At 40.3% G+C, this 14072-nt stretch overlaps 2 protein-coding genes across 4 annotated transcripts; both read left to right on the top strand.

The window, feature by feature from the left end:
• The first annotated feature begins 442 nt into the window (after positions 1 to 442).
• trmt44 (tRNA methyltransferase 44 homolog) lies at positions 443 to 11279 on the top strand. 3 transcript variants are annotated; one of them, XM_061669598.1, is made up of 12 exons: positions 444 to 989; positions 1254 to 1371; positions 1499 to 1718; positions 2480 to 2548; positions 2649 to 2756; positions 3339 to 3410; positions 3557 to 3663; positions 4164 to 4347; positions 5328 to 5634; positions 6335 to 6451; positions 8086 to 8341; positions 11213 to 11279. In XM_061669598.1, exons 1-11 carry the CDS (start codon positions 680 to 682, stop codon positions 8328 to 8330), a joined length of 1857 nt encoding a protein of 618 aa, XP_061525582.1. In that variant the 5' UTR covers positions 444 to 679; the 3' UTR covers positions 8331 to 8341; positions 11213 to 11279. The 3 variants fall into 3 exon arrangements, with proteins under 3 accessions (XP_061525583.1, XP_061525582.1, XP_061525581.1); XM_061669597.1 differs by lacking the exon at positions 11213 to 11279 and adding an exon at positions 9877 to 10112; XM_061669599.1 differs by lacking the exon at positions 11213 to 11279 and having other exon boundaries at positions 443 to 989; positions 5328 to 5659; positions 8086 to 8299.
• LOC133398030 (G-protein coupled receptor 26-like) lies at positions 10236 to 13154 on the top strand. Its single transcript, XM_061669600.1, has 3 exons — positions 10236 to 11776; positions 12553 to 12666; positions 12774 to 13154. The coding sequence occupies exons 1-3, from the start codon at positions 11115 to 11117 to the stop codon at positions 13009 to 13011; spliced, it is 1014 nt and encodes a 337-aa protein (XP_061525584.1). The 5' UTR covers positions 10236 to 11114; the 3' UTR covers positions 13012 to 13154.
• The last annotated feature ends 918 nt before the right edge of the window (positions 13155 to 14072 follow it).

Raw genomic sequence — 14072 nt, 5'->3', positions numbered from 1 at the left:
TTCTCCGAGAAATATGATCGCCATTACCTAATTCTTGGATTAATTCTGCCAGAGGACTGGGTGGGGAACATTTTTCCTATCACAGACCATTGCAGACAGTTCATATAAAGTCCAGTAAAAAGTTTACTTCGATACATAGTGCGAATTTTATTGAAAAAAATAAACAATAATGTTTCAATCTAAATAAATTAAGATCATTTTTTTTGTTTCTATGTGCCCTGCGATTGGCTGGCGACCGGTAATTCGAGGCGACAGCGCCCTCTTGTGGTAACAGGGTCGTTGTTACAAGAGGGCATATTCGACGACGCCCTAATATCAAATTTGGATTTCAAATACACCCTGGCTTCTCTTTTGTATCACTTTATGTATCAATTACAATTTTGTTTGGGTTTATTTTCTTTTTAAACGAGTCCCCCAATAGCTAGAGAAATAAACAATCGTCCCCTTAAATCGTCGCATTAGACACGTCATCACAAAGCGACAGTAATTCACCAGCACTGCACAAACTGTTGTGCTTTCAAGACATTGTTTTCAGTTGTATTATCATTTATTCTTATCACTTTTATCACAAATGAATAGTTAGTTATAGAATGAATGCTCCCATTTCTGTGTTTATCGGCGTTTATATAGGGAAAACGAAGCCTAAACGCACATCCGTAGCGTCGCTGAAGCCCCAACGATGCCCAAAGTATTTGAAGTCAAATGTCCGGCGGAATGTCAAAACCTCCCCGGTGGCTTCTGGTCGGCCGTGGACGTTTGGATAAAAAAACCTCACGTGGTCAACAAGCGGCTGTGCGGCGTTCAGGTGACTGACTGTGAAGAAGGAGAAGAAGAAGCGCTCCTGCGTTCGCTGCCCCAGTGGGACATGTTGGTTGTTGGTTGTCGTCCCCGCGGCACACACCAAACATGTCTGACCTCTCATGTCAGGACGTTTATCCCCAAAGTCAACATCTATGGGACACGCAAACAGAAAGAGCTTGTTGTCAAAGGTGACAGCTTCACGTCCACTTGTTGTCTTCCTGTTGACTTGTGCTCATGTACTCTTGTTTTCAGTCTGCTTTCATGGATGACGACAGAAATCAGAGAATGTTTACTGTTGAGATTTTGAAATCAGAGGATTCGGACAATTCAAAACGGGCTATCGATCGTCGAAACAGTTGGCGGTTATTTCGCAAATCGATTAGTTGTCGATGAATCGATTAATTTTAATACTTCGTGCTGTTAACTTTTTTTTTTTTTTTTTTTTTGTGTAGACTTGGATGGACAGGAGGTGACGTTTGTTCCCTTCGAGCAGGCCGAAGCGGGCCAGGCGTCCGTGAAGAAGGACAACATTTACGCCATCAAGCTGTGCCTGCTCGACTCTGGCAGATGGTGAGCGGTCGCCGTGTTTTCGCTGGACTCAACTGCAGGCGGCGGGCTCTGATTTGAATTTTGTAGAAGAAAGATGCAGACTTGTAATACTTGCCGCGCAGTAGCCTATGAACACCGTGGTCCCTAGGGCGCTGGAGCTGCACGTGCGGACGGCGGAGACGTGGCACTCGGACGGCGTGGCCTACCCCAAGCTGTCCTGGCTGTCGGGCAAACTGCTGCCCAAGCTGGTGCGCTGGGCCGGCGCGTGCAAGGGCGGCGGCTGGGCCGACACGTTGTCGTTGCTGCCCGTCGAGAAGTACAGCCTGGTGTACCAGCGGCTCAAGGACAAGTACAAGGCCATGGTCAAGGTCAGTGCTACTACAACCACAACGTGGGCCGGTTATGGGTTTGAAGGTATAACGCAGTTTTGAAAAGTGACAGTTTCAAAACTGCTTCAACCTTCTGTCAGTTATTATTTTGTTGTTGTTGTTGTTGTTGTTTTTTTAAATCATCAGTGCAGGCAAAGTCAGCTCTTTTTGCATTTTTTGCCTTCCCAGTGAACATGGAAATTTAACTTCTAAAGGCGTCAATGGCAGTGAAAAAAAAAAAATGGCAGTGAAAAAAAAATAAAACTATATTTTAAAGGTTATTATCGTAACTTTCCCCCCCGCGACTAGAGAAAAACCATGAATAATTAACGCTCATTCAAATTACCATGAAAACAAACACAAAAAAATCCTGGGGAAAAATAAACCACCAAACCAATATCACATTTACGAACACCGACTCTGCGCTACTCTTCGACAATTTCATGATAACAAAAATATTACTACAACGCTGTCTTGAAATGAGCGTTTGCAACAAGCTACGAGCATAAGCGTATTTACAGTTCGTGTAATAAATACAACTATATACTTGCTACCGCGGCAGCTAACATGCTAACTAGCACGGCTAACTTCAGCTTGTTTCCACTCCGACGTTACTTCGACGACAGAAGTAGCTACTAGTTTTCTGAGAAATAACTACTTTTACCGTTGTACTACATTTGTATTTTATTGAGAATTTTTTTTTTTACGCGTACTTATGTATCTACGGAAAAAGTTATTTATCCAAACACTGCCGTCTTTAGGTGTGGCCCGAGGTGACGGATCCGGAGAAGTTTGTTTACGAAGACGTCGCCATCGCCACCTATCTCCTGGTGGGTGCGTCTTTTTTTTTTTTTTTTTTTAAATTATTTTCCTTTTTTCTGCCGACTGGACATTAGGATTAGCTCCGTTAACGCGAATCCGCCGCTTCAGGTGCTTTGGTCGGAGGAACGAGCGGAACGCAACGCGGAGGCCCGGCAGTCTTTTGTGGACCTGGGCTGTGGAAACGGACTCCTGGTGCACATACTCGCCAACGAAGGGGTGAGGCAGGGGATTTTGATTATCATGTCGGCAATTGAGTCACGTAAAAAAATTCATTTTTGTTTTTTTTTTGGTCACATTATGGCTTAATTCTCGGAAATGACGATGTTCTCCAAAAAAATGTATCTTATTCCTTTACTTTCTTGTGTGTAGCATTTACTTTTTGTTCTTGTTTTCCTTACTCCTATTTTTTGCTTAGAAATGTATGAATTCTTACAGCATATCATTTAGATATTCATGTCAATGTTTGTTGTGAATGTATTTTGTTCTTTTAAAGTAATTTTTTTTTAACGTTATAATTTCTTTCTCATAAAATTGCTTTATTCTTGTTAAATAATAGTTCCCCCCACAATAACAACCTTATTCTCATGAAATGTTGTCCCCCCCCCCCACAATATTAGTATTTTTTTTTCCTCAATAAATTTGTCTTTTTTTCCCTGTAAAATTAGGACGGAGTTTACGATACATTTTTGGTGATATCCCGTCTTTAATCTGGTCAAATGACGTCATCGTGACAACAATTTGGCTTGATATTGTGATAACCAGGGCTTTTTTTTTTTGGTTTTGTTTTTGTTGTTGCAGCACCCCGGAAAGGGCGTTGACGTTCGTAAAAGGAAAATCTGGGACATGTACGGCCCCGACACCATGCTGCAGGTGAGCTTTGCGCTTGCTGAGCCATGTTGTAACAGTAACTTCCCAGCCCGTCGATCATTTTAGCTCGGCGCCGCAAAGTGTTGCACGGAACAGCTCAACGCTAATATCCATTTTCCTGTTGTGTGGCCGCCATTGCGCGTTTCCAGGAGCAAGCCATCACTCCCGGCGAGAGCTTCTTGTTCCCGGAGACGGACTGGCTGATCGGGAACCACTCGGACGAGCTGACACCGTGGATCCCCGTCATGGCGGCCAGGCGAGTCGTTAGGCTTTGGCTAGGCCACGCCCCCGACAAACGCCGACCAATCGAGCACCGGCCAATCGCGCTTGCTTCAAGATGTTTATGTGCCGCTCCTAGTTGATGTTTACTGTAAAACCAACAAAGAAAGCAAAAGACAAAAAGTAACCATTGTATATATCAACACCAAAACCAAACCATAATTTAATCTCATGAAAGTCTGCTATCTTAATGCTAACATGTAATGCAAAACGCTACAGACGGGCTCGTGGAAATTAGCATCGATAGTATTACTATTAGTTTTTTTTGTTTTTTTTTTATTCAAATACCATCTTGGGCTCGGAATGAATTCAACTAAAGTAAGTCAAGGTACTGCTTTGTAAATATTTTTTTTCGCCGGCCTCGTCAGTTACTCGCTGATCAACGCTCTTGGCGGCAGGGAGTTCAGCGCCAAGTCTCTTTCCGCCTCAAAAAGGTGCGGGTTTACCGTATTAACATTTGTGCGGTTCGGTTCGCAGGTCGTCCTACTCGTGCCGCTACTTCGTCCTGCCCTGTTGCTTCTTTGACTTTTTCGCCAAGTACCGGCGGCGGCACAGCCAAAAGTCTCAATACAAGGAATACATCGAGTTCATCGGCGAAGTCAGTCGAGTCAGTGGCTTCCACACGCAGGAGGACTGCCTCAGGATTCCCTCCACCAAACGGGTACGGCGCGAAACTCCAACAATTCACATCAAAACCACGTTTTTATTCATTCAAAATATGCTCAAAATTAAATCAACACATAGTGGGTATATCTGCATGCTTTCACTTGAAGCGACAAACATTAAAATGTTTTATTCTTTTGTCCATCCTGCAAATCAAGTAAAAAAATCAATATATGTGTGCTTTAAAATATTTCACTCTTTTTTTCAGTAAATGTTGAACGTATTTTTTAAAAAACTTTTATGTAAAAATTAATGCTGATAACCAAGTAAGTTTTCAATAAATTTTCCATTTCTAAAAAATGACTTGGATCTTTTTATTAATTTATTTATTGTATAGTAAAAGATCATGCTTTCAAATGTTTATTCTTCTTTCATTCTTCAGTAAATGCTTCATGATTTTAAAAATATTTTTAAAACATGTATGAAAATGTTTTTCTTTTAAGTAAGCTTTATAATTATAATATTAACTTTAATTAAGTGTTTTAAAAGATATTTTTCCAGTGCATTCAAAGATATTTTTGTCGTATTTAGTAAACCTAATTAATTAAATCTGGATATTTAAATTTTTTTTTTTTTTTGTAAAAACAAAAAAAAAGTGTATTCAAATGTCTTTTTCCAAGGAAATAATATTTTTAAAGAAATGTAAAAGGTAATTATTTTGTTAAATTTAGTAAAGCTTATAATTAATTACAGTAATTAAAAATGGATATTTTTAAAAGTGCATTGAAAATAAATTTTTCTTTTTACATTTTAAAATTATTTACAAAAATGCATTCAATTGTTTTTTTTGTTTTTTTTTACTTTATTCAGTAAATGCTGATGAGTACATAACAATTTTAAGTGGCCTAATGTTTTTTTGTCTTTCATTCAATATTAGTAATCAAGTAAAGCTTAAAAAATGCGCATTCAAGTATTAATTTTTCTTTTAGTGAGTAAATGCTGTTAATCGAGTTTGTTAACTCATTGTTGGCCACGCAGGTGTGCCTGCTGGGCAGAAAGCGGACATACGAGGCGAGCGAGGAGGCCCGGGCGGAGGCGAGCCGAGCCGCTTACATCCAGAGCCGCCGCACCGCGCCCGAAAGCGACGTTGGCGGCGGCCGCGGCGCCGACGAAGGTCCCGGGGACGGCTGGGGATCCGGCTTCCGGCCTCGAGACCGTGTGGAGGCGGTGCGAAACTGCATGGCGCTCTCTCGGGACCTGGTGGACGGCGTGGTCCTGCGCGTGGCCGAGGCCCTTCTGGGAATGGCCGACGATCGCCGTTCTCCCGGCGACTGGAAACGAGGAGGTAACAAACAGCAAGCCGCTCCCAGGTGAAGTTGACTTAGAGCTAAACATAAAGCAAACACAATTACACGTTATGTTCGTCAAACAACTTTCCCTTTAAAACGCCCAATCTAGTTAAATGCTAACACACAATGGAAAACAACAATGACAGGCTAATGAAACTAGCATCAGTGTTGCGCTATTTATTAACCTTAAACCTTCTTACTTCTAATTGAACACAGGTGGGAGCAACCCATGCATGCATACATACACACATACAGGCATATATTTTTTGTCCTCTGCGAAAAATGACGACTGTTACTGCAACTTAGTTGTGAAGGTCTCCTTCTGTGTTTCATGATCAAATTTCCGCATTGTATGTATTACACCGCACCCTAGTGGCCAAGATGCGCACACCAGAATGAGCAGCACAATGCCCATTGAATTATCATGACACACAAACAGTTTAATGCTTTACATTCTCTTAAAATGATGTACTTGCTCTGTGTTTTCTGGAGCAATTTTTCTTTCCACGACTTAGTTCACGTCACATTTAAAATATACTTTTTAATTTTTGAAAAATATTTTACTCACTTTGATTTGAAAATGCAACTTAATTATTGACTAACTTCTAACATTTTGCTAATCCCCCATCCTTATTTTTGTAAATACGGCGACTTGGTGTTTGTTGTGAATTTTATTGATTTATTTTTTCCTTTCAGGCAGCTTGTCCGTGGGCGAGGTGGCTGCGCTGCTGCGTCAGGACACCCTCAAGCAGCTCAAGAACGAGTGCGGCGGCCTGCAGACGCTCCTCAAGAACCACCACCAAGTTTTTCAAGGTACCCCCGATCGCTTCATCACAATTAGCACTTGCTGGAACATTTTACAGTTTTTTTTTTTTTCATGACATTTTCATTCTTGTTTTTTTTATACATTTTTAAAATTATTATTTTCTTGAAAAATTACCACTTTTTCATGTACAGCTGTTAATTATTTTAACCCTCTGACTTTTTTTAACGTACTTATCAGCTTTATATATTTTTTAGGAATTTAACTTTTTTTTTTTTTTTTCAGACAAAAATATTTTATTACTCGTAAAATCCCCACTTTTACAATTCGACTTTTTTCATGAAAAAAACTATCAATGGTATTCTTGTAGAATTGTGACTGCTGGCGTGAAGTTGACTTTTGTTGCAAAACCCCCACTTTTTTGTACTACTTTAATTTCTCGTGTATAATACGCACCCGAGTATAATGCCCACCACCAAAATCAGGAAAAACTCTCTTCCTATGTATAATGCGCACTTTATATCCATTGATATATTTCTATTCAATAAATATTAGTGGTGACCCTCTCCAAATTGGTTTTTCCTAATCAATTCTGATCACTAATAATATTAATACTGAGATTTACTTGTTCTTTAATAATGTATCTAACATTGTGGCGCACCCTCATGTTTAGTTTTAACACTGCGGCTTCAAAACGAATAAATAGCTGTTCAAAAAGATCTATTCATATACCTCATTACACTGTTAAAGAATTTTCAAACTATTACTATACCTATGTATAATACGTACTATTGACTTTTTAAGATTTTTTGGGGGGATGAGAAATTATGATAATCCACTTAATTCTTGTAATATTGTGACTTTATTTCGTGTAAAAAAAGTTTTACTTGTAAAAATTAAGATTTTTTTTTTTTTTTTGTGGGAGCACAATCAATTTCTCATCTTTTTGTAACAGAGTGACTTTATTGTAAAATAGTAAAATGTATTGAAAACACAATGAATTATAGAAATAACAACCTTTTTTTTCTTTTCCTCACCCGTATGTTTTATGCAAAATCATGGTTTATTCCTCCTGGTATAAACAACTTTTCTTTTAAGAATTATAGAAAATAAAAAAAAAATGAAAAATTCAAATGTATTAAATATATTTTTGTAAAATAGAAAACGTAACTTTTGTTGGTTCAAAATAGCATTTCATTTGTGCACACAATTTTTTTTTCTTGAAACAGTTAAATTTTATTCTCGTAAAATTGTGATTTAATTAAAACAAAATGGTTGTTTTCTTGCAATATTCCAATTTGATGTTGTGATACCCGATTTCATTCTCATTTTTTATGTGGAAATGTGGTTTAATTTTTGGAATATTCTCAATATTTTCTCATAAAAAAAATTTCTTGGTAACCGCCGTTTGCTCATATTTTTGTTTGTTATAGTAAAGTCCAAATTTATGAAATATTTTTTTGGGTATTATTCTTGCTTACGTACAACTTTTTCTCATCCCATTGTGTGTTTTTGACTGTGTGGGAATTTATTTTTATTTTTATTTTTTTTTCTGAGAATATTGTGCAGAGGTCCAACTTAAAACTCATCCACTGCCATTGACGGCTTTTTCAGTCAAATATCCATGTTAACTGGGAGGGCTGGCAGTGAATGAGTTTTAACAGCGTTCCAATTTGTCTTTTAGTGGAAGGAGGACGTGTGCGCATCCGAGACTGGCGAGACGGGAAGCCGTGCGGGGCGTACGGCAAGAGGAGGGCGTCGATGTCCCCCGGTGCCCTGAAAACCCGACCGTGCTGGTTTGACCGCCACCACCCGCAAGGCTGCCCATTACTGGCTGAAAGGTGCACCTTCGCTCACGGACTGGACGAGCTGCGAGCGTCCACCGGACCTGCGAGGAAGAAGACAAACGAGCGCCTTCGAGCCCTGTAACTTCAAACTTTGTGAGCGCAATCATTTCCGACTTTCTTTTTTTTCGCAACATTGCCACCAATTTTTTTGTCCTTATAAAATTCCAGCTTTTCGCTTTTATTCTCAGAACATTTTACATGAAAACACGACTTAAAACATTAATTTATTGTTTGCGGATGTTATAAAATATTTTTTTTCTTGCAAAATTAAGACCCATTAATATGACTTGTTTCGAAAATATACGTTTTCATATGCCTACAATTCCATCATTTATTCTTAGAATATACAAATGATCACTTCGTACTGCGACTTATTCAAATTTTTTTTTTTTTACAAAATTAATTTCTTTTAATACTGAACTTAATTAATGTTTTGATTTTTGTTTGTTTGATTTTGATAAAATATAGACTTTTGTTTCCCTAATGTTGCAATTTTTTTCTCTTGGAGAGCTACATATTTGTTATTGTAAAATTGTGACTTTTTAGTCATAAAAAAAACAGTTCTTTAAAAATTATGACTTTTATTTGCTTGTGGCACTTCTCGTGACCTTATGACAAAAAAGTCAGTATCGCAAGGACGACGACATATTTTTGCAAGCAAAGTGTCAATTTACGACACAGAAGTCACTTTAGAATTAAAGAGTGGAGTTTTGTTTGAAAAAAAAAACTTAAGTAAAAAAAAAAAAGTAAGTTGGCAAAAATTAAGTTATGATTTTACAAGATCAAAAAGGCAAAAGATAGAACAAAATTCAAAGTGTTACAAAAAAAATCCGAATTTTGAAAGAGAACTTTATGAGAAAATGTCAAAATTTTTAAAAGTAAAACATTTAAGACATTGCATTTTTACATGATAGTGCTTTTTATGTTACAAGATTGAGTATTACAACAAAAAAAAAGTTTATTTTCCTAGAAAAACTAAAAGTCACAATTTTACAAGAATAGTTGGATTTATTTGCAAGTAACGTACGAGAATTATTATTTTTATAATTACAACTAAAAAGCTTAACTTTCTGACAAAAAAGCCACAATATTACAGTTTGAAATTTGTAAGTAAATGCAACTTGGACAAAAAAAGTAGGACTATTAGGAGGGGAAAAAATTACAATTTAGCAATTAAAAACGTACGTTTTTACTTTGATGTGGTAATTTTGCATTAAAAGCACGACATTGCGACAATTTTTTTAATTCAAATAAAAAGTGGTCATTTTACAAAAATGACATTGTAATGTTAAAAAAAAAAAAAGGCGTAATTTAGCAAGAATTTCCACTTTTTTTGGGACAAAAGTCGTAATTTTTGGGAAAATGTACAAGACATTTTTTTAAATTTGTCATCTGTAATTTGTAATTAATCTTGACAAAAGTGGCAATTACTCCTCCCCTGCCCATTTCCGAGTCTGTTTGTCACGGCCGGTATTCCGATATGGACTTCCCGCTGTTTTTGTTTTGCCGGCTTTTTGGTGTGATATACGTCACTAAAGGTCAGAAATCGTGGCGTTTTTCGTACAAACGAGCCTGGAAGACAAAGCGAAAGTTTCGTTTTTTTGTTGTTTTTTTTTTTTTTGTTTAAGGCTGGACCAGCGGATGACACAATACGGAATCGACTGCGAGTGAAACCTTCTACTTCTCGTTGACCTCAAAAGACTCTCGGGAAAATCAATGAACGGGCAGGACATGGCCCACTGCGCCATGAATAAAACAGTAAAAGACTGCTTTCAAAACGGGCCTTTATGTCCTCTGTTTGTCAGTCGCTCCCCTTTAGGTCTGCACATGAAAGAGGGCATTCTGGGAACAAAGCCTGTCAGAGCCCCCCCTCCCCGCATACACACACACACACTAACATTACAATATATATATATATATATATATATATATATATATATATTTTACTACTAATATGCATTTTTATTCTCATTTATGGGGAATTGACTTCAATTCTTAAACTACATATGTTGGTACTGAGGTGATATTTGCTGTACAGAATTTGAGATGGCTAAATGCTAAACGGTTAGCAATCGCGATTAGCATTAGCGTGCTAGCAATGACCCAAAAAACAAAAACGCTAACCATTCAGCTCACTCATACTTATCACGTCACATGCACATTACACATCTAACAGTGTCTTAAAAATCATGTACAGATGCTCCTTTGTCGTTTTTTGGCAAAGTTTATCATTGGGCCAACATCGAGTCCGTCTGCAATAAGTGTCCGTGTGAAACATGGGTTCCGGCAGCTTAAACAGTTCCGGGAAGAACTTCTACATTTTTGTTTGGTCCCAGCGGAGACCTTTGAGGGGAAAAATGTTTTGTGGACCTACTGTATATTTGAAGTCGACTTAGAACTAGGATCGTAAGCAATGTTCGCGTGGCAACAAATTTAACAAGACCATAATGACAAAACAACAAATTACAGCACAAGTGTTGATTAATTAGGAATTAATTAAAGCATGAGGCGCCACCTTTTGGTGCACTATTTGAGATTTTGAAAAGGTTAGCCCAGGTTCGTAATGCATAGTTAAATTTTTTAACACAAACAAAACCCTTTTTCTTTTCTTTTTTTACACATTTGGACTTTCTTATGGAACATTAATGCCACCACTTCCATGGGTTGTTATATGAAGCGATATTGTCGAAATGGGGCACATTTGTCATAAGGTCAGCGTGGTATTGATAGGCAGGTGCGCGCCGCGTAATAGGGCTGCGCGCGCCGTGGGGGTGGGGTGCTTCGTAAGCATGGTGTCGTCGCCCGCTTCAGCACGCCGGATAGCGCCCGAGCGCAGAGGAGCCCCCGGCGACCGGAGCGACCCGCGATGGACGCGGCCGAAGTGGCGTGCGCGGCGTACCTGGCGGCGCTGTCCGCGCTGTCTCTCGCGTCCAACCTGTCGGTGCTGCTCTGCTTCGCCCGCAGCGCCGACATCCGCCGCCAAGTGGCCGGCGTGTTCACCGTCAACCTGTCCGTGTGCAACGTCCTGACGGCGGCGCTCCACATGCCCGCCACGGCGGCGGGCGTGGCGCGACGGAGCCGGCCCTTCGGCGAGCGCCCGTGCCGCGCCGTCGGCTTCCTGGAGATCTTCCTGACGGCCAACGCCACGCTGAGCGCGGCCGCCCTCAGCGTCGACCGCTGGGTCGCGGTGGTCTTTCCGCTGAGCTACTCCAGCAGGATGCGCCGGCGGGACGCCGCGGCGATGCTGTGCTATGCCTGGCTGCACTCGTTCACCTTCTCCCTGGCGGCGCTGCTCTTCTCGTGGCTGCGCTACAGCGACGCGTACGCGTCGTGCACCCTCCGGGCGGCGTCGGGCGACTCCCGGTTCGCCGCGTTCACGCTGCTCTTCCACGCCAGCAGCTTCGCCTTGCCGCTCCTCACGCTGTGCGTGGCCTACCTGAAGGTGCTGCGGGTGGCCCGCTTCCACTGCAAGAGGATCGACGTGATCACCGTGCAGACCCTCGTCCTGCTCGTCGACGTGCACCCGAGGTAGGCGCACGCAGGACCCTCTGCACGACGTCTTTTTTGAATGGAGCTGGACTTGTTCACAGTATTATTATTATAGTTAGTATGGACGTCATAAAACTTGTTTCTTCAGTTTCTACATTTGTTTCAACTAACACGAGGACGACAACAACAAAAAAGATCATAAGTTTAAATTTGAGGGCGGATTTAGCCATTTTCTGACTCGAGTTTATATGCTACTGTGATAATTGTAATTGTTAAAATGATTATATTTCAGTCTCAGTCAGCTAAAAAAAAAAAATGGCATTTTGTATTAATATAATGATTATTAGTGGTAGGAGTAGTAGTCATAGTGCTTTTGTATAGTTTTAGATTTCAGTTGCAATCAGCTGATTTTGAAAAATAAATAAATTTGTTGCGTTTTGCATTTATTTCAGTTCCCATATTTTGTTTTTAGAAGAGCGGTAAATGATGTCATTTTAATCATGTGCAACCGATGTACGTGTTCAAATGAAGTAAATTCAAAATAATAATAATAATTATTATTATTGTTTCAGTAGCAGTCAGATATTTTTTTTTTGTCATTTTACATATGTATGTATTTTATTTTTATTATAGCCTATGTATACCGAGGATGCTGTTTTAACTTTCAGACATGCAAAAAAAAAAAAAAAAACCTTTTTTTTTTTCTTTCGTATTCCTTTGTAGACAGTTATATTGTTCCGAAATGATATTTTTCTTTTTTTTTTGACTTGATATACTGCAATAAAGTCGAACGTACTGCATCTTCTTGTCCTCAGCGTGAAGCGGAGATGTTTGGCCGAGCAGAAGAGGAGAAAGCAGCGAGCCGCCAAGAAGATCAGCATCTTCATCGGCTCCTTCATCATCTGCTTTGCCCCCTTGGTCTTCACAAGGTAAATAAGGTTCACTAAGGACGACTTCGATTGGACTACATTGACCATTCATGTTTTAAGGTCTTTAAAACAGCAGCCTCGCTTTTGTTCGGGTCCCCTCCTTGCAGGTTGGCCGAGCTTCTTCCTTTTGTGGACGTGGACCGCCGCTGGGGGCTGGTCAGTAAGTGCCTGACGTACAGCAAGGCGGCGTGCGATCCCTTCGCCTACTGCCTCACGCGGCAGCAGTACAAGAAGGTTCTGGCTGACGTGGCCGACCGGCTGCTCCGCCGCAAGCCGTACCCGTCGTCCGGCCACGACAGCTCTGTGGGCACGGAGAACGACTTCTGTCTCCAGAGGATCGGCTGAACAAAGACGTTCTTTGGTTTGGTTTTGAAGTTTCGAACTCCTCGATAACATCGACATTTGACTTCTAAAGCCGTCAATGGCAGTGAATGTGTTTAAGGGCCTACCAAAATTAAGTGCCATACTTTTTTTTCTTTTTTTTTTTACACCCCTAGGAGCGGGGCTTTGCATGAACTTCTTTCCTCAGCAGTCAGTGTGGCTCATGGTTTCCCAGAGTGACAAGCCACTCAGCATTTTAACTAGCCACAATTTTGTTGTTGGATTGCAACCCTTTTCAATGTAAATGACCCCTGTGCACACCCAGAACGAGACGACATCAACGTTTTAACGCTACAAGAACCACCACACGTCAGACTTCGGAGTCTGAACAACCACACAGACTTTGGTGAGTCGCTTTTAAACTAAAAACTTGAATAGGATAGAAAAAGGAATGACCCGCATTTTAGCTTTCCACTTCAGCTGTACAATCAATTGATCCGCTCACAGCAATAGACATCAATCTGCCCGCATTTGGATAGTTAGCGGGCGTTAATGTCAAGCCCCGCCTCGGAGGATATCCAGCGCTGCTAATGCTAACTGGAACTTTATCGGTGAAAAAAAAACATTGATTGTGATTGTTTTGTCAAAATTAAATGCCAAACCCTTCATTATAACACCGTTAGTAGGACATAATTGGTTGCTAATGCTAGATGCTAATGCTAAAGCAATTTACTGGAACACAGATAAAAAAAGCCGACTCGTTGTACAGTACAGTCGTTGGCTGGCTTTTGAGTCCCCGTTTGCTGACAAGGATGCTAAAGCTAAACCAACTTTTTTGAGCTTCTTGTAAAAACCTTTTCGGGAAGAACTCTTTCTATGGACGTTTACACGATGCCGTATTCTTGGGGTGGACCGTAAACCATCACCGTGGCCTTCTTGTGAACGTTGTAGAACAGAACAAACTATTTACGTCTCTAAATGGTGTGGTAGCTAATCAGTTGCACTCCGCTGAGTAAGGTACAGTCAATGCCTAACTAAAGATAAAGCGCTGTTTGTGACGGTGAATAGGAAAGTAGTACTTGCTC

This window comes from Phycodurus eques, chromosome 23 (assembly GCF_024500275.1).
Source record: "Phycodurus eques isolate BA_2022a chromosome 23, UOR_Pequ_1.1, whole genome shotgun sequence".
Classification (NCBI taxonomy): domain Eukaryota; kingdom Metazoa; phylum Chordata; class Actinopteri; order Syngnathiformes; family Syngnathidae; genus Phycodurus; species Phycodurus eques.
The sequence above is the reverse complement of the archived record's forward strand: the minus strand, read 5'-3'. Positions and strand labels throughout refer to the sequence as shown.

Coding starts and splice junctions, on each gene's coding strand:
- trmt44 (XM_061669598.1), top strand. CDS start 680: ATGCCCAAAGTATTTGAAGTCAAATGTCCGGCGGAATGTCAAAACCTC. Junction 990..1,253: donor GAAAGAGCTTGTTGTCAAAG/GTGACAGCTTCA, acceptor TTTTTTGTGTAG/ACTTGGATGGACAGGAGGTG. Junction 6,452..8,085: donor CCACCACCAAGTTTTTCAAG/GTACCCCCGATC, acceptor TTTGTCTTTTAG/TGGAAGGAGGACGTGTGCGC.
- LOC133398030 (XM_061669600.1), top strand. CDS start 11,115: ATGGACGCGGCCGAAGTGGCGTGCGCGGCGTACCTGGCGGCGCTGTCC. Junction 11,777..12,552: donor CTCGTCGACGTGCACCCGAG/GTAGGCGCACGC, acceptor TCTTGTCCTCAG/CGTGAAGCGGAGATGTTTGG. Junction 12,667..12,773: donor GCCCCCTTGGTCTTCACAAG/GTAAATAAGGTT, acceptor CCCTCCTTGCAG/GTTGGCCGAGCTTCTTCCTT.